Source organism: Oxyura jamaicensis, chromosome 2, assembly GCF_011077185.1.
Source record: "Oxyura jamaicensis isolate SHBP4307 breed ruddy duck chromosome 2, BPBGC_Ojam_1.0, whole genome shotgun sequence".
NCBI classification, from domain to species: domain Eukaryota; kingdom Metazoa; phylum Chordata; class Aves; order Anseriformes; family Anatidae; genus Oxyura; species Oxyura jamaicensis.
The window spans coordinates 97,066,188-97,086,233 of record NC_048894.1 but is presented as its reverse complement, the minus strand read 5'-3'; the positions used below and the strand labels follow the sequence as shown (position 1 = coordinate 97,086,233).

General features: G+C 38.2%; 1 protein-coding gene across 5 annotated transcripts in view; it reads left to right on the top strand.

Annotated features, from left to right (window-relative positions):
• The first annotated feature begins 1,308 nt into the window (after positions 1-1,308).
• Positions 1,309-20,046, top strand: part of ZNF236 (zinc finger protein 236) — a 70,146-nt gene continuing 51,408 nt past the window's right edge. For 4 of the 5 annotated variants that reach the window (XM_035318125.1, XM_035318130.1, XM_035318129.1 and 1 more), the window contains exons 1-4: positions 1,309-1,413; positions 11,310-11,452; positions 12,765-12,929; positions 17,201-17,379. In XM_035318125.1, coding sequence (XP_035174016.1) covers positions 1,353-1,413; positions 11,310-11,452; positions 12,765-12,929; positions 17,201-17,379 — 548 coding nt within the window. In that variant the 5' untranslated portion in view covers positions 1,309-1,352. Of the gene's footprint in view, positions 1,414-2,171; positions 2,318-11,309; positions 11,453-12,764; positions 12,930-17,200; positions 17,380-20,046 lie in introns of those variants that run through there. The other variant, XM_035318127.1, reaches the window with a different exon arrangement.

The window sequence follows — 20,046 nt, the reverse complement described above, 5'->3', positions numbered from 1 at the left end:
CCGAAACAGAACTCACAGTTCAAAGTACTTAATCCTAACATGGAGACCTCTCCAGAAATACAGATAATCCTATGGCAGAATCAGAACAGAATAAGGACTAGTAGTTAGAATAATGAGCCTGTGCAATGACGTAAGATACAGATTCAGTTGGGTCTCTTTGTTTCAGAGTCCGGTCCCTAGGGTCCAACTGAAATCTTGTGAGCAGATGTCACTTTATCTCATGGAATTGAAGGATGTATTTTGCTGCTGAAAGACGAGCGGAGCAACATTCAGCACAGAGCTATCCTGCAGCCAGCAGAGGCCACTGCTGTTCTTCGCCTTTTCTCTGTGTGGAGCTGTGCTCTTAGCAAGCAGCCAGCTGAAAGGAGCCCCAGGCAAGGGTCACAGCAGTTTCAGTCCTCCTTTCCCATATTTATGCACTAATGCTGCACTTCAGCAGAGAAAATTAAACACGGTACATTCTTTTACTGGCAGGTAGGAGAAGAAATTATCTAAATATGCTTACCCAGCCTTAGCCTTCAGGAAGAAATGAGACCTTGCATTCCAAAAACCTGATTCCATTCCTTTATGTGATTAAATTTGATAGCTAAGGGCAAGTTTTTAGATGTAATTTAATTAGATATGTACATGAAAAGCATTTAACTCGGCACCCATGAAAAAACAGCTCCACACGTTTCCAAACAGAAGATGATAAATAAGTTAAGGTGTTATCAATATTAAACGATGGGAAAGCCATTGTGTAATGTTTAGCTGATACGGTTTACAGCTATCAGTGCCTAGCCTGCACTATAGTTTTGATCAGTCATCTGCAGCACCCATTTAATGCTATTTCTGAAGAATACAGAAGGTGACATAAAAGAAGTAAGTAATGAAGGTAGGGTCATCAAATTTGAGCGATTAAGTAGCTCTGTGTAATACTAAATGCATTTTAAGAGAGGCTACTGAAAGACTATAGTTTGAAATAAAGTGGCCATATGAGGTAGGGGGAGGAAAAGAGAGATATAATGGAAAACAACGAGAAATTGGGCATCTTAATAGCTGAGTAAATAGGAGCCACATGGCTCAGGGGAAAAGTGAGTTTTGGGTCGACATTTGGGTAAAAGACTGAGTAGTATTAAAGTGTAATTTCAGCCCTGCGCCACTGCGCATGCGCCACCTCCCCTCAGCACCTCACCACCCCCTCTACAGAGATCACTCAGCGCGCATGCGCCGCGCTCCCCGTGCAGCGCCGGCTGCCTTCCCTTCCCGCCCCGTACCACCCTCCGCCGACGGCCGCGTCGCGCGCGTGCGTGCGTGTGTGCGTGCGCGCCGGGGGGGGAGGGGGGAGGGAGGAGGAGGAGGAGGGGGCAGCCATGCCGAGGGGGCGGCCTCCGGGGCCCGGCGGGGAGAGCGGCAAGGCCGGCAGCGAGGCAGGTAAACGGCGCGGCCGGGGCCCGGGCCCGGGCGGGGAAGGAAGGGGACCGCGGGGTGCGAATATAGTCCCCGGATATGGGGGGGAGGGAGCAGGGAGCAGGGCCCGGCCCTGAGGAGCCGCGGCGGCGCTGGGCACGGCGAGGGGGAGCGGGCAGCGGCGGGGAGGGACCGGGGGCTGAGGGAAGGGCTGAGGGGAGGAAGGACCGAGGGAAGGACTCGGGGAAGGGCTGAGGGAAGGAGCGAGGGCCCGGCCGGCGGCCTCGCCTGCCCCTTTCTCCCCCCCTCCCCCGAGTTTCTTCACGGAACGAGGCGGCTGAAACTTCCCCGCTTTCCTTCCTATTTATTTATTTATTTTCATTATTATTATTCCACCCAGGGTTTTAAAAATGTTGTTTGTGAGTAGGGAAAGAGCGCCGGCCCCCGCTCGCAGGGAGCTCCCGGTTCGTCCCCCACCGCCTTTTTTTTTTTTTTTTCTTTTTTCTTTTTGGTTCTTGTGTCTTGTGCCTCGCTTTTTTTTTTTTTTTTTAAATGTCACTGTGAGGATCGAGAAATACTCCCGGGCGGGATTGCTTGTGGTGGCCTGGGGGTTTTGACAGCGGTTTTCTGACGGTTTTGTGGGTCTTTTGTGTCGTTCGACCCTGCTGATGTTACTGGGATCCATTAACAGCCCCTGAACAAGGCCCATAAGCTGCAAAAGTGAACAAAACCCCCTTCAGTGATTTTCTGCACAACCATGTATGCCTATTTTTTTCGGGTAGGATGGGGAGAGATTTCATAAAACATAAATACCGTGGTTATTTCAGTCACAAAAAGCCGGTTAATTAATACTTGCTGCGTGCACTTTAAATGTCTGGCTTTCTGAGCGCTCGCAGATGAGCCCTGGCTCTTGAAGAGGAATGTGTAGGTGAGCCTTCTGTCTGGAGTACTTTTTGTGGAATTAAAATGTGCTGGCAGGCAAAAATAAAACGCTGCACTGTTACATGACTGATGTTTTTAAAAACATTTTCTCCTGTACGGAAAGCCAAAGAGGCCACAGGTTCCTGTCAGAATATATTTTTGTTTCTTGGAGCAGTTGATGTCAGCTCTTTAATGCCAAATATAAAGAAGGACCCAAAGAGCTTTGGCTTCTGCAACTTTTGGAAGTAGGGATTTCTTTATGTTCATCTTGACTAGAGTGTCTACTTAATTCTGAAGTAATTATTGCAAGGTTATACATACATGGTGTGCTTGTAAGCCCTGTTACAATGGCATGGGGGTATGAATGGGAAAAGATTGAGACAAGGAGACAAGCTGTCCAAGAACGAGAGCCTGGTGGCTGTATCCATTCTGCTTGTAGTCAGACCTTGATCTTAAACCCTTCCTATGTAGAAAATATATGGCTGAAAGAGATTGCTGTGAGCTGATGTCTAGTTCAATTGTATTTTGTAGTTTTCATATTTTTTAAAAAAAGGAAACTTTCTAACTTATTAAAGAAATTGCTTTATGGGGTAGTTTGTCAATAGCAATTTAGAATTACAGGGTCTAGGGCTGCTGCAGGGATTCAGAGACTCGTGCAGCCTGTAGTTGTGAGGACTCTGCCTTGCACAGGCAAATATTGTGGGTGCTGGAGCTTCTGGATCTAGAGGTCTCAGAAGTCTGAGACAACAGCAATATCAGTGTTGTCAAGCATCGTGTCTTTTTTTCTATATTTCTGTGTGGCTGAATAAAAGTCATGACTGAAGAAGCTCTAGTGGAACAAGGCAGCTTGGATCTAGAGAAGCTGTGCTCCCAGGATATTTGGCTCTTTGTCTCATTCAGGTGCCTGCTGACAGACCTGGAACACTGGTTGTGAATCCTACAGGCTTCGAGTTTGGGGGGAGGAATTCAGTTGGAAAATAGCTGTTTACAAAAAAGATTGCATATCTTTTGCTTAGGAGTCTGTACGTGTCTAGGCTTTGTTCCCTGTCAGTCCCCCTCCCCCCATCCCCCCCCAAATTCTGATAGCTGGTATGCTCATCACTTTCATGGAGAAGTGTTGATCTTGGTGGTTACACAGTCTGTATATTTATGGTAATACAGCTCTGCTTGGAAGGAAATGAAGGTGAATCAGTAATGCTTTGTTGTGCAGCTTCCTCAGACTTTGACTACCATGTATGTCAAACACTAGGCTTGTTCTTTGTCCTGTGAAAACTAAAAATGTTGGGTACAAATCTGAACTCTAGGCAGAATTTGTCAAAACAGTATCTTGACCTCAGTGGCCACTACTCTAAAACAACTTTTTTTTTTTTGTTGTTTTGGTAATGCTTTCCCAAAAGTGATTTTTGATTATTGTTCTTAGTTTTTATTTTTATCTTGATCGAACTTTTCAAATTGACCTCTCCTTTGAGGTGAGTGGACGTGGAATATGATTCAAAGGAAGCTTCATGAGCTAATCTGCTGTGATTTGGGATCTTGCCGCACCTTGATTCCTCCTGGCTGCTGAGTTGTGGTTATATGGCAAATCCTAATACAGAGGTACAGCAAGATGTTGGCTTATGTCCTGAAAATTTCAGGATGAGACCTTGAGTCTACATAAAGCAAGAATAATACGTTAGAAAAAATGATTCTCTTCCACTGAGATCTTTTTGAAGAAAGAAGAGGACAAGCAGCGCTTCACATGTAATGGGTGTTAACACACTAGGAATACCTTCACACAGGTTCTGGTGACAGCCTCTAACCTGAAAAAGAAAGTTATGAAACAATTACTTGTGTGTGGCCTCTGTTTCCAGTGTGGCTGCAGTGTAACTCCCATTACAGTGGTTGGACTGTCAGATTTGTAGACTGTGAATTTTCAGCAAAGTGCAATATTTGCAGGATGTACTCAAACAACTTTTAAGCCTGTACGTATGTCCTATACTTAAATGCAAAGACTACGTTTACATGGGTTTAAACTAGGTATTTTGTGCCTTCACATGGCATAAATTTTAACAAAATTCACAGATGAAAGATGGTAAATGAACAAAGTTAAGAACCATAAAGAAAGCAGTGTAGCTTTAAGTCTTTTGTTTACTACCTGTTAGTTCTCTAGCTTGAGTTAGGGTGTGAATATATTGAATTAGAAGAAAGGCGGTCTTGTGGCTTTACTTTCCAATGTTGTACGATTGAAGTGAAATGCTACTTGAACATGCTGGTTGATACCAATCCAGAGAAGACCTACGTCGATTACTTTAGTAGTTGTGCTCTAGAGTTTTATGTGTTGACCTCTGAGAAGTAAAAGTAAGACTAGGTGAGTGATGTTGTGCAGGCAAGAATGAGGGGTTTGTGGTATTGCCTCTGTGATGTGGGCTAAATCTTTTAAGTATGATAGATAAAGGTAATTCCTTGTTAAAACATACAGGAGGGCCACCTGCTCAAATGTTTGCTGTAGAAAAGAGAATCTTTAGGCTTTAACAGTGATAATTTTGTTCTGTCATCTCAGTGTTATACAGCAACAACCAGATCTAAGTTTATGTGTGAGGGCTACATTGGGTTCCTGCTGGAAGAAGAGAGCTTTAGATTACATTGGTGTTCTTTAATTCCACAGTCGTTCCTCACTAGGCTTAAAATAAATCAATGCCTTTTCCCCAGTAATCTAAGCAGTTAAATAACTGGTGTTTAAGTTCTGGCTGTGTGATAACTTCAGTCCTTGTTATTTTGTTCCCTGTTGTGGTCACACTCATACCTTCATACCTCGTATGTTCCTAAGCATTGTTTTCAAATACATTTAGGTTTTTATTTGAGACCTCTCAGGTCTCTTTGTTTTTGAGTTTTCTTCTGTAAGTGGATTGTGTTCCTTCTCAGAAATGGGGAGCATCACCTAGCAAATTATTTAGTTCGTACTTAAATTTTTATTAATGATATAGTACCTAGACATTGGTAAGGGTCAAGGTCCAAATAATGCAAAAGCAAACATCTGAAAAGCAATAACTTGGTGTTAAATGTGCATCTGTCAAAAAGTGTAATTCCTGTTTTAGAATGTTAAGCAATAAATGTAGCAATATTTTACCTGAATGTCTTGTGAAGCTATTAGATTTGGTTAAGGAAATGCCAACTTTCAGTTATCTTTAGATTAGGGGGAGGAGGGCTGGGTTATTTTATGGGTTCACCCTAGCCACCAAAAACTCACTCATTTCCCTCACTTCACTGCAGAATAGAATTGGAAGAACAAACGTGTGAGAAAAAAATTATGGCTTGAGTTACAGTTAGTTTAATAAATCAAGGAAAAAAATTAGGAGGGGAAAAAAAAAAAGCTGTGTAAAGGCAATCATTCATTGCACCCTATGAGCAGACTGATGCTCAGCTACCTTGGAGGGACTGCCCTGAGTTTCTGTTGCTGAGTGTGATGCCAGATGGCAAGGAATATCCCCTTGGTTAATTCCTGGCAAGGAACATCCCTTTGGTTAATTCCCAGCAGCTGTCCCCTCTCCTCTTGCCCACCCCAGCTTGCTCACTGTTGGGGCAAGGTGAGAAGCGGGCAGCCCTCGTGCTGTAGAAGCAGTGGCCAGCACTAATGGAAGCACTGACGTGTTATCAGCACTGGTTTGTCACCAGTCTAAAATAAAACCCAGCACTGTACAGGCTGCTATGAAGAAAATTAACTCCAGCCCAGCCAGACCTGGTCCAATCTACTTTGCTTCTAACCAAAGAGGATGGAGCCCATCAGACTTCTCTGCTGCCTGCTGGGCGTCAGTGTGGTCGTGCAGTTCTGGGATTTACCTGTGGTCCATAAAGGAGCATGGCTGCTCTGTGTTGGCAAATACTGCTGCCTGGCATCTGGACATCCATCTCACAGTGTGCTTCTGGAAGCTAAGTGTCTGTATTGGTGCTGCTTGAAATTTGAAATTGAGAATTGACCAAAAAATAACAAAAACTACCCTTTTTCATATTAGCAAATCATAATTCATCTCTATATTTTGGTGTGATGTGTGGGCTGAGAGCTGAGTCTTCCCCTTTCCCCTCCCATCAGAAGCCATGAGGAATGGCTGTTTAATTTTTTGTTTTGTTCTGTTTTAAAAAGCGCTGAGTTAGGTTTAAAGAAATCTGATTCTGTTATGGTTACAGAACTACGTGTTTAATGATTCATACATCATTATTCATCATCATGATTTCTAGCACAGTATGAGGAGACAACAACTTTGCCATCCCTGTTTTGTTCTCTTGTTCTACCACTTCTTAATATTCAAAATTAGCATATAAATTTTGATAGGCTTGGGTCCTTGCATCCCTAGGCTTGTCAGCTGCCATATAGATTCAGTGGCAGCTGTTCATAGGTGACTTCGGTGAACATGAGAGTCGTGTTGGATTGTCTTCTCAGTCTGATGCCAGCAGGCTGCTCGAGATCTACCGAGGCTGTGCTGTGTTTGCAGCTGAGTGAGCCCATCTGCGCCTTGAATGGAGAGTTGCTTACTGCCACGGGGCTGCTTACATAAGGAAGAAATGTCCGGGAGCTCTCCTTCTCTCTTCCCCCTTCCACATTGAGATGTTACGAGGCGTTTGGAGCAGAGAGCACCTGCTTGCTGCTGACTCAGCCCCGAGGTGGATTTTTCAGAAAGCAGCAGCACGGAAATCCAGTGGAGTTGACCCAAACCTTGATGGCTGGTACACTGCGAGGGACGGGACACTGCAAACAAACTCAAGGCTGTAAAATTAAGAATCTTTAAACTAAAATGTTATCTTTGATACTTTTCAACCTTTGCACTACAAACAAACTACTAGAATACAGACAAGATCTTTGTTAGTGCATAAGGAACTCCCTTATATTTGTTTAGTTTAATTGTATTGATATATAACTGTCCCTCAATCTGTGATATAATGGGGTTGATTTAGGTTGCAACTGGACAAACATTCAAATTGCAACAGAACAAAACAAAACTAGTACCTTTTGCACTGTTTCCATGCAGTTAATATTAATAAATGGCAATGGTTTAAACTTTGCAGCTGCTCAATAAGGATTATCATTTGTTGTAGTGTGCAGACATGAAATAATCACTTGTCTTACAGGGCACTGGTTGGTCTGACGTTCACTTCTTGTTTATGTCAATAAATAGCTTCTCTCAAGCAAGAGTGCCATATTTTCATGTGATTTTGTTGGAGGTATATGGTTAATAAGTTATGTCTAATATAAATAAATCCTCAAACTTCCATTACTGTTGTTAACTTGAATAGCATTCTGTTGTCTTTATTAACAGGCAGTGGATTTGTGTTTCCATCTGGACCGAGTATATCTAAGAATAGATTGCTTAATCCATGTATGCAATATTTACTTTTTTATTAGAATTTAGCTCTTTACAGAGCTTAGGTGCTACATTGGATATTTATGATAGAGTTGCTAATTGTGACCATCAAAAGCTTTATCACGTGTCAGTATTTGTATTCTCTTTGGTAAGCAGGGAATGCCACGAGAGTTTTTAAATGAGCAAATTGATCAGTTCATTTGAAAGAATAGGAAGCATATCCTGTTGCTGACTTCTGTAGTTAGCCTCATCTCCATGTTTTAGGGTCTTAAAAACATTGGCCTTTGAAAAATACCCAGCCTATCTTAGTCTTTTGCCTGTATAATGGCCCAGGCTGATGCATTTAAAAGCATTGCTCCTCTAAAATAAGGAAAGGTGATAACACAACAGGGTTTTATTGCAGATCTCCCTGAAATATGGTAATGTGGGTTATTACTTTGGCTTGCTGTGTGGATGAGGTATCGGTGTAAGTAGTGTTTCCATCTGTTTATTTATTCTTTCAACAAAAAGTTCTGTCAAGCTGTTACTTCATTTTTATATCTAAATAAAGACAGGCCCAAGCTATACTTTGAGTCTTTGATGCCTGCCTAAAAGGTTACAATATATATCGCTTGTTGCTTTTTTTAATTGTCAATGTCTTTTCTGTTCTTCTGTTTTCCCCATTCTAAACATATGACAGTTTTGTCCTTGCTGTTATCTAGTTCCTTGATTTCTGCAGGGATATTATGTTGAATACTTTCGTTATTACTAGAAGAATGGAATAAAAAGTCCCTTCCTGCATCTTAATAAAAAGGAGCTATGCCGTTCTCAGCAATACCCCAGCTTTGGCTGGTAATAGAGACTAGACTGTACTTCAGTGAGAATATAAGTGAAAAAAGATTATCATAATTTCATCATTCCCTTAAGCTGGTTCAGACATAGTGATAATGAAGAATTGAATTTGTTTTAATTTTAATCTGCATTAGATCTCAATCCTGCCCTTTGAGTAAAAGTGAAACAATTGCACTTTCAAAGTTTGTTTGAGTCTTCTAATTGGACTGTTTTTCTATTCATAACTACTTAGAGCAGTTTCCAGCTGATCTTCAATAGCTGAGCCTTTGAAGATTTCTGGATCTAACCTAAATTGATTTGTTGTGCCTTACCCTTGAGGCTTTCAGATGCATTTCTGCAGTAAGAGTCGTCTGCCAAGCAGCCTTCTTCAGCCTGGACTGGGCAGTCCAAAGTCCAGTCCTGACTCCCCAGCCTTCTTTCTTTTGGGACACCAACTGTGAAAGATGTGATCAAAAGAATGTAACATTTGGCTTTGCAAAGTGTTACAGAGGTTTGCTTTGAAAGAGGAATACTTAAGACCCAACAGTCATACGCAGTGCATTTTTTAAATGTGCCCTCTTCCTGGAGCCTGAGGACCTTTAGGAGAGCAGAAAAGCTTTCAGGCAGCTCAGAGCTAGACCAGCATGAGGTGGTCTTGAGAAACTTTTGACACTTTGATATGGGATGTGATGTGCTCGTTGCTGAGTTGCCACAGTTCAGGCTCTTTCCCTATTCTGTACTATGAAATATTTTAAGATTGTGTTTGTTACTCCTTTCTGTGGTGATCATTCCTTTATTTTTAAACAAAAGCTGGAAAACGTTCTTCCCATATATCAGTGCCTCAGATGGTATGACTTCGTACACTGTTATCACTCAAATTCTGTTTCAAGATACTAACTTTTTACTAACATATAATTCCACTGAAGTCCTTTTTGAATTCCAGAAGAAAATTCATAGCCTGTAGTGTTATCAGGGTTGTGCTTTTGCAGATATGATACACGTTTTAATAAAAGTGGAGTAACAATTAATAAATGTTACTGATGTGAAAAATAACTGGTAATCTTATTCAGACAGTAGTGAGCACATTGCTTCTCAGTGTTTCAAATTGCAGGCAAGTTAGCACCTTTAATTATTTTAGTGCTAGTTCAGTTGCTTAAGCATTGTTTTTGTATGTTGTCTGGTCTCTTTGATCTCAAGAGTGAATGTTTAAAGATGATAATCTCTTTGGTTCTTGGAGAAAGTTTAAAGCCTTTTAAGAGTCATGGATTGGATCATTTTTCAGTTGTCAATTTAAAGTGAGAGGTCAAGCCTTCGTGGGGTTGAACAATCACTCATTTCCAGGGAAGAGGAAAGCTCCTTGCATTAAGTTTCTGCGTGGTTCAAGTATTGGAGTAGATTTTTCTTTTACTTCTCCCTTTTTTTTTTTTTAGTCATGCTAGTATTTACAGAAACTCATTTTGTGCCATTTCTTCTACTTGGGTATATTTATCACAAAAATGCTTAAGTGACAGTGTCTGGTAACTAATGCTGTGCCTACCAGCTTTGGAAATGTTGTGGCCATTTCAGGGATGGAAAGGATACCTTGTTATTAATAGTGTTTAAATATGTTGTGAATTTACTGCAGAGTTCTTTAAAGGATGCAGTAGGTTTAAGCTTACACATTTAACATCTATGACACTGAAATTGTCTCTATAACAGAATGATGCATAACTAAACTTGGCAGAGCAAAAGTTAATGGGGTGACTCAGATGGCCCAGGAATGGGAAGCACGAGTTTCCAGGATACTGTTTTGAGTTGTGATTTCTCACCCCTGCTATCTTGTCCTAAAACATTTTCTGGAGCTTCCTGAACTACAAAGCTTTTTAGGTTGAGTATGAGAACTATAGGTGGAAGAAAAGGTGGTCAGGGCATAAGATACCACTTTTTATTTTCTTTCCCTTATAAGTGATGTATTGAATTATAGAGGACTTTGAAGTAGGTATAGTATTAAGCAGATACAGTCTATGTTGCTGAATTTCTTCAGAGGAAATGTAAACAGGATACCGTAAACTCCTAGTTTTGTTTCTTTTTTGTTTTATTAATACAGCTTTGAAAACTCTTACATATTTTAACCCCTCCTGCCTGTTTCTTTCATTAAAGTTTTCCTTAAATAATTTCTTAGTCGTACGGTATGGTCTCAAGTGCAAAATCTGTTTGTCTTGGAACCTATGATTTTTCAATTTCCCTTTTCTATTAAATATTTAAGATAAAGGGAAAATAGTAACAAGACTGACTTCAGCAATCTGAGAGAATACTGAATGCTTTCAACTTGTATATCAAAAATTATATGACTGGTCATTCAGAACAAGAAACCTATATAGACCCAGTCTAACCCTCTAAAAAATCATTTTCTCCATTGAATGCATGTGTACACAATTTGACTTGCAGTTTATTATATCTCTCTCAGCTATTTGGAACATTGGTGTCAGTTTTACAACTAAAGATAGCTAATAAAGGTTTTACATTGCCAGAGGTAAAAGAAATAAAAGATTCCTAAATCTCTGTTAAAGGAAAGAAATCCTGAGTAGTTAGAGGTACTGGCTATGTTAATAGGTAATATTATTAAAAGTAACCTTGGTTGGTATCTTATGTATACCTTGCTGTCTTTGGCATCATTTCATGTTGTTGCAAAATTGGAGGCTCTTTATGAAGCATGGAAAGAAATTATTTGTAATCTTCAAGATCCAGCACAGTTAGAATCTTACATGGGTTAAAAACTTACAGGAGTTAGCTTCAAAGAACTCTTGTTTTTACATTAAATTATAATTGAATGAAGTACAAAATGTCATACAAAATGTCTTGATGCTTGTTTTGTAGATGGCGTGCTGACCCCAACGATAGAGAACAGTAATTTTCCCTACCAAGTACCCAACTTCCATAAGTGTGAGATCTGTTTGCTGTCTTTTCCAAAAGAGACCCAGTTCCAGCGCCACATGAGGGATCATGAGCAAAATGACAAGGTATGAGTTTTAGTAGATTTAAATTTAGAATGCACCAGTGTGTATTGATACTTTCATATGCTGACAAGTAAAGCTAATACCAAAAAAAAAAAAAAAAAAAAAAACACACATTTTTTTTAGTTACCTCCCTTATAATTACTACTTGGGAACTATAGAGTTTTATGAAGTTTTTTTGGACATTTTCTCACCTTTCCTTTGAGACAAGACCTTAATTTGATACCATTTAGTTAGGTTATTGTTTGAAGTACAGTAATTTTTATTTCTAACTGTTTCATTTGATTTATAAAATACTCTAATGTGAAAAGGTACGGCATCCTCTTAATTGAATTTGCGAACTGTTTCTACACATTAGCAATAAAAGAAAATTATGATTATATTGATTACCTAGACCCAGCTAATCTTGAGTAACTGTCTTGAACAAAGTCAAGCTACCTAGTTTAGTATGCTTGTATTAGTCCATAGATTAATTTCATCACTTCAGCTGCTTACAAATCAAATTTAGGAAAGAATGAGAAAATTATAGATATGTTTGACTGCTGACTTTTTGAATAGACCTTTTGCCCCAGGTTTCATATGTAATTTGAAGTGTTTGATTTCATTTTGTTCCTCACTTTGTTTCACAAAGCTAAAACTATTCCATGTGATTCAAAAAGTTCTAGTACTGAGGTAGGTGTAGTTGTGGATGGAATGGAAAATGTTGAGGAAATATTTAACTTTCATATGTTAATTCATGTGTCCAAAGAGCTATTTACACAAATTTCAGTGTTTTAAAGTTGATACATAAAAAATGGAAGTTAATGTTGTTAAAACCATTTTATTCAATGCTTGTATAAGAGCTTTTATAATTAAAAGTGAAGGTGTTCTTTAAAAATGAAAAGTGATTGTTCAGATTTGTTCAGATACCAACTGAAGAGCAGGTCAATTCTAGCATAATCTAAGATTTGCTTTGCTGGTTAAATAATTAATTGAGATTACGGAGAATTCAGTATCTCAGTTAAAGCGGAGAAACTTGTCTCTTGCTTATTCTTTTTCCTGCTAACTTCACTCTTCTCAGAGAGCCTGTATTTTGACTCCTTGCTCTTAGTCCCTGCTTTCTTTCCCTAAACACTCTTTAAATATTGTAGTAGCATTTCCAGTAGTGAGAGCTGGAGAAAATATTTTAAACGGGTGTTATTAGGAATTGTTATTATATGTGGGGACTTTTATTATTATTTTTTAAATTCATTTGTGTAGTTACACGTCATCTATATTGTGTATACAAACTTTTGGGAAGATTGAATTTTGTCTTTATTTTTGTGGTTTAAACAAACAGCCTCACCGATGTGACCAGTGTCCAATGTCATTTAATGTTGAATTCAACTTGACACTTCATAAATGCACTCACAATGGTGAAGATCCTACGTGTCCTGTGTGCAACAAGAAATTCTCCAGGGTAGCAAGTCTGAAAGCTCATATAATGCTACATGAGAAAGAAGAGGTAATCCATCAAACCTCATAATTCAAGTTTTAAAAAGATGAATGTATTATGCTGGTTGTACTTAATCCCACAGCGGTGTGTTTTAGATTGGAAGATTGGAAAAAATGGTCTCATTTAGAAGAAGCACAAAATTTCTATTGGGGAAAGTATTTTTAATAATAGAAGCAGAAATTAACATATTGGATATAAACGTGTTCCAATCCTGTCTTCTCTAACAGAGAGAATCTGTGTGTGTTCTGTAAGTGTAATACCCAGTCAACGATCATTAGTTGATGAATACAGTATAAGTAAAACAAATTCTACCTAAAAATTTGGCTCTTTTAGTTATTTACAAATACTTTTATTTGAAGCAACTGCTGTGATTTTATGTACATTGATATGCACACATGTAATACTGTGTGATAATTTTTTGATGGCTAATGTCACTTTAGATAATTCCTGCTCTTAGTATACTTATGTCTGTATCATAGAATCATTCTGGTTGGAAAAGACCTTCAAGATCATCTAGTCCCACCTTTAACCTAGCACTGCGAAGTCCACATTTAAACCATGTCCTTAAGCTCTACATCTACGTGTTTTTTGAAGACCTTCTTGGATGGTGACTCAACTACTTTTCTGGGCAGCCTTTTCTAATACTTCACAACCTTTCAGTGAAGGAATTTTTCCTAATAGCCAACCTAAACCTCTCCTGGTGTAACTTGAGGCCATTTCCTCTTGTTTTATCACTTGGTGCTTGAGAGAAGAGTCTGATTCCCACCTTGCTGTAGCCTCCTTTTAAGGTAATTGTAGTGTGCGATAAGGTCTCCCCTGAGCCTCCTTTTCTCCAGGCTAAACAACCCCAGCTCCCTCAGCTGCTCTTCATAAGACCTGTTCTGTAGATCTTTCACCAGCTTCCTTGCCCTTCTCTGGACACAGTGCAGCACCTTGATGTTCTTCTTGCAGTGAGGGGCCCAAAACTGAATACAGTATTTGAGGTGTGGCCTCATCAGAGCCGAGTACAGAGGGACAATCACTTCCCCAGTGCTGCTGGCCATGCTATTCCTGATACAAGTCATGATGCTGTTGGCCTTCTTGGCCACCTGGGCACACTGCTGGCTTACGTTCAGCCAGCTATCCAACAGTACTCCCAGGTCCCTTTCCACCGGGCAGCGCCGGCTATCCACCAGTACTTGCAGGTCCCTTTCCAGCAGGCAGCTTTCCAGCCACTGTTCCCCCAGCCTGCAGCCTAGCATGGGGTTGTTGTGCCCCAAGTGCAGGAACCGGCACTTAGCCTTGTTGACCTAGTGTTAGTATATTTTGATTACTGCTGAGACTCTTTCACAATCTATTTTTTGCATCATGAAACTGTTTCTTTATGCTATTACTATCTGTAGGGAAGGTGTTCCATCTTCAATCTTGTTATCAGTTCCAATTTTGTCATGTACACAACCGAGTTAAAATGAGAAGACTTCAGTACAATTTTGTTAGGTGTTAATCTGTCTGTAGTACTAAACAGTTTAATGGGCGTTTATTGAAGAAACTTAATTTATGGATTGCTAAAAGAATTAGAATGAGGAAATTGAGCATCAAGGAAGATGCCTAAAAGTGAATTTTTAGTATTCATTTATACACTTCAGCTACTCTGATTTTGATACCTGGTGCAGATGCTAGGGGAATAGATTGTGTGTTGCCTCACAATTTAAAGAATAAACTGCAGCTTAAAAATTAAACTCAGAAAAATATCAGCAACTTTCAGTTGTGAATTAATATACTCTTGTAATACAGTGTGATTCTGTGATAAAACAGATGACCATAACAATTAATTCAGAGATTTGCAGGAATGACTTTCCCAGTGATAATGTTCAGGGCCTCATCACTGAAGAGCTGGAATTTGAACTTGAACCATAGGGCTATTGAGCACAGTACTGGCTGTCATTCAGGAGTTCTTCAAGATGTGCAGTATAAGAAGTTAAATGAGCAGTGGAGTACTTTCTACCTCTTGTTTGCTGTCACTTTCTTGCCCTTGCTGTTAGACAGGTTGAAAGTCTGAAAACAGAGCAGGGATGTACTCACTTAGGGAAACATACATAGCAGTGGAGGAGGCTACTGTACAAAGCTGAGGTTTGGGTAACTTTAGTCTTGTTTTGTGCTCCATCAGCCAGCTTTATCTACAGGTGAGTGCAGAGGTAATAAGAAATTGGTGTGATTAGCTTCTTAAGCTATCAGATTAGGTTTGGGAAAGCATATCTGTGTTGAAATGCAGAATTTCATGATTGATTGCTCCTGTGAGACGTTCAAGAAGTTCTCTGGGTCATTGAAATCTAGTTTGCAAAAGGCTAACTTTTATCCTATTCTTTGGTGATTTATGGATTCTTTTGTGAGAAAGTGGTGTAACAGGAAGGAAAACAAAAACACACACAAAAAACATGTTTGAAATTCTTTACTTTCAGGTAGCTTTTTTCTAAATCATAAAGAAAATGCCTTGTGTAAATATGTCCAGGCTTGTAGAGTATTTTTGCATTGTCTGTTTCTTCTAAATGATGCTGGCACCTGGTGTTATTTTTTGATCTGGTGAGACAAAAACTTAATTGAAACTTAAAATGTTAATTTATTACTTTAAAACTGCAAATATGTGTCTTTGGGAAACCAAATCTTTAGGAAAACCTTAATGTATTGAGAAAGTTGAAACTAACGTTTGGTAAAAATGTATGTTGTTGGATGTGATAAGATAAACATAGTTAATATAGGCAGAATTAGATAAATTTTGATAAAATTGTTTTTGAATTTTGGAATGTTAAGTCTTACCTAGCAGTGTATGAACTGCCTTTTTTCTTCAAGTGTCAGAAGGTGGGTTTAACCACAGTGAGGTTAACATTGTGCAATTACTTGTTCTGTGTGTGGTGGTAGTTTTTTTGTTTGCTTGAGGGGGAAAAAATATATTTGGTACTGTCTATTCCAGGGAAAGGCTATTTGGTTTGATGTATTGCTGAGTTTTGTTTCTTCTGCCTTACATTGTCCTTGCTTTACTATTGCTTTACTACTCTGCCTATTTACTCTTGCAAACTTTACTGTACTGGAGAAAAATACATAAACTTTTTGTATCAAATACTTTTTCTTAGATTAGTCTTTTGTTTGTGCAAAAAAATCTTAAGATATGTGCAACTTAACACAGATGCATGTGTCTGAAAAATGCTGAGAAATGATTGATAAAACTGTTTGGGGGACATGAGCTTGGTATAGTATGCTTTATAAGCTTCTCTTTGGGTAATTTTTCCCCACTTGTACCAAAAGATCGTTATGAAATGAATTTGTTATATAAACTTTCTTTTGAAGAATGTTTTTATTCAGACTTGAAAGTAGGTCCTGGAAAATAAAGTAATATTTATAGGACCACACTGTAACTTCATTCCACTAATCATGATCTCTAGGTTAAACTAAACAAGTCATTTTTAAAGTAGTATTTAATTTCATTAAGGGACTTATCTTTGTCTGACAATTAAACGTTGCCAATATTACAGTTTTTTTTCAATTTTTTTTTAGGCTTGGGGAACAATTTTTTTGTCAGCATTTTAAAATAGCACTGCATATCCTTGTTGCTCTTCTAATTTGCATTACAACAATATTTGACTTTGAATCTTCCTCCAAATTTTAAAGAAACTGCATTAAACATTGCAAGTATAATTTCTATTCTAAATGATTAACTAGAAAGTGGCATGTTTAAAGTTAATGGATTGAAGTGATGCCTGTCAAAAACCTTGTGTCCCTACTTATTTCTGTCTTCTTGTCTGTGTAGATAGCTTGAGGTACCTTAGTATTGTGTGTGGTGGGTTTACTGTTACTGTTAAATGGTACTCTGTATCATTTTAACTAGTGAAAGTGTAAAAAACCTGAATCTGCAGTTAAGGTATTTTTGGTTAGGAAGTGGTATTTTTTACAGATGTTTATGTAGAGCATAAATGCATTTTGTGTGTATCTTCAAATAGCCAACCAAGGAAATAGGCAGTGGAGATGACCATACTGAACTGCTTGTTCCTGCTGTCTTATGAACTATTTCAGAATTCAGTTTCAGTGAAGCTTCTTGAAAGATAAATATTAACATAAGTACGCAACAATTAGTGCTCATGATTTATATTGTGAGGCTTAAACTTTTTTTGCTTGTATACTTTTATTGCTGCTTGCTTCCAGCTGCCAATGTCCTTAGAAGTATACATGCATCTACTTGAACAAAGCTTGTGCATGCATACAGCTGTTTGTAAATCTTTTTAAAAATCAGTCTCTATTATCTCTTTCAGAATCTTATCTGTTCAGAGTGTGGAGATGAATTTACTTTACAGAGTCAGCTGTCCATACACATGGAAGAACATCGTCAAGAATTGACAGGCAGTAGAATCCACATCTGCAAATCTTGCAAAAAGGAATTTGAAACTTCCTCCCAGCTAAAGGAACACATGAAAACTCACTATAAAATAAGGTGACAATCATGGGTTTGTAACAAAATGGGCAGATGTTACTTTTATCTGGGGAAGGAAGGAATAGCATTCCTAGTCATTGAAGTACCATGATCTGTGGAGGGTCGCTTTCTTTCTTTGGTATGCTGTTCTGAAATGGCACTTGTTTCTAAATCCTTGCTAAATCAGTTGGTTCCTTTCTGAGGTTATTTTCTTGCTGGTTTTGTATTTAGGAACCCATGCTAAGCACTGTTTCATCTGCCAGCTACTTATAAACACAGGTTAATTTTTTTCTGACATAGTGTTTTTTGAAGTTTGTTTGTATGATTTTTAAGCTTAATAGCAATAGGTTGAAACTAATGTATGTTAATTTTATATAGCAGTTACTGAAATTGCAAAATTTCTAATGCTTCTCTTTTGCAAAGAATAAAGGTTTCCCTTGCAGTGTAATCGTATGTTGCTAGTCCCCATCACAACCTGTCATGAGTTGTAAATCTGAAAAAGCACAAAATGAGGGGAAAAAAGAGGTATTTTGGTAAATATTTGCTCTGCAATTTCTTTCAGGTCTCTATTTTAACTTCACTTTTAGGAAGGTGAAGATAATTTTATGTTAGAAGAAAGCAGCGCTTCCATTGGTTTAGTTTATATATATTAACAAAGCCTAAGGTTTTGACAAGAAACTTAACAGACAGGAAAAAATGCATTTTTAAAAATGAGAAATATCAGGTATTTCCAATTGTTTTTCTTAGCATATGTCTTAGGTTGAGCAATCTTACTTTTTGTGTTCCAGAAGGTTTAAAAATGAATTGTAGTTTCCATGTACAAATTGAAAACTGAGGGCTTGGAGCATAAAGTTGTTATGTTTGTATTGGGTTAGACAAGCATATAATACTAGCCCAAAGGTGAGTTCTCATTGTGGATGTCTCCTGTGTAAGTTACGACGAGTAAAGAATAGATGAGTGAATAGGACAGCTATGATTTTTGAGCATTAGGCATGTTACATCTTGATGTAAATGAAATACAAGTATAGTTTTAACTTGTGTTTGTTAAAAATGTTGAAGATCAGAAGTTTTTTCTTTTTTTTTAAGGGGCAAAATTGATATGACATTAATCGTAGCAGTGAGGTTAGTGACAAAACAGAAAAAACAATTATTCGCGGTATTTCATTCACAGGTTGTTTCTTTTATGAGTAACTTTTCTCATTTTGTAGGAAAGTAGAGCTCTGTGATGATTTGTTAATTTACATCTAGGAAAATAGAGATTACTTTTGGATTCAGAGCTTCCTTATATGAAATTCACCTTATTTATCAATATAGGCATAGTGATGTGTTGCATTTATATCCAAGAAACTATTGTTTATAACAGTTACTGTCTTTTTACCTGCTCTTCCAATGCAACACATGTATGTGAGCCAGGTTAATGAATTGCATGAGTGTTCCTGCACTGTTTCATCACAAAGCTAACACAGCTCAGACGTTCTGTTTCTAAGTTAAAAGTCTTATTGACTCCAGCTCTCCAGCTCTTAATTATTAAATAAGGTTGAAATTTTTAGGACCTAAGGAAACAAGACTTCTCATTATTATTTTTTTCCGGCCGCAGTAGCTGCCCTTCCCAGAAGGTATCTGTTCTATGTCTGAAACATTTGAATAGAAACTATTATGAAGTTATAATTTTAATCTTCCACTAAAAAGAAAATGGTTAGCGTAACTGTAAATGCTGAAATATTTCAGAAGATGACCTGATCTTGAAGGACTGACCCTGCAGCTGTTTCCACATTAGTTACCATTTCTTTATTAAAATGTCACAGCCATACTATGCAGATGTTATTACTCATCAGAGAGCATATTGGAACAGTCAGGCTGCTGTAAGTCTAACCTGAGATGGAAGGAAGAAGAGACTCTAAAAATCTATTATCTGTTCTGCTTTTCAGTCTTCAGCAGATGTTACTCTGGATAATTCAGTAACTTTAGCAGACATAATTGATATGTATTAGTAACAGTATCACCCAAACTCTTCTTTCTCTGAAAGGGTATAAAGCTTTGTTTCAAGTAACTGGAAGAGAAAACGTGTTGTGCTTTAAATACACAATGTATTTAGACACTGACTCTGTTTTGGAGTAGAAAGATGCATCGTTTCAGTAGAAGTTTAAAGATTTCTTCTTATGCACAGACTATTTCTTCCCTGCTATTTTTCATGTTGTTGTTACCAGTTTATGCTTCAAGTTATATTTTGCACATCTGATCCGTGTTAGCTAATCCTTATTTCTCATTTTCTTTAGAAAAACAATAAGTATTAAAATCTGTAATTTCAGCTTGCCTTGAGCAGTATTGGCAAGCTGAATTACTGTATAGGCATAAATAGTCAGGCACTAATGAAAAGGTGAAGTGATCTGGATATCATAGTGGTTAGCCCGCTACCATCCATTTTCTGTTTCTTTAACTGAGTTGTTGTAATGGTCTGTAAAGTAACTCAGGTTTTTGTTTTTTATTTTCTTCCTGGATAAAATTAGTTGTTGTTTTTCCATATTTATGCTGTTGATTTTCAGCCGTCATTTAAACTAGTTATTTTGATTTGTAGAGAAATCATTTATAGAGCTTTGTCCCATATGTTACTGTGGCTCTGTGGAGATTGTGATATGTATTTGGGATATTAAATTCTTAACCAGTTCTTGTTAGACATAAGAAACTGTC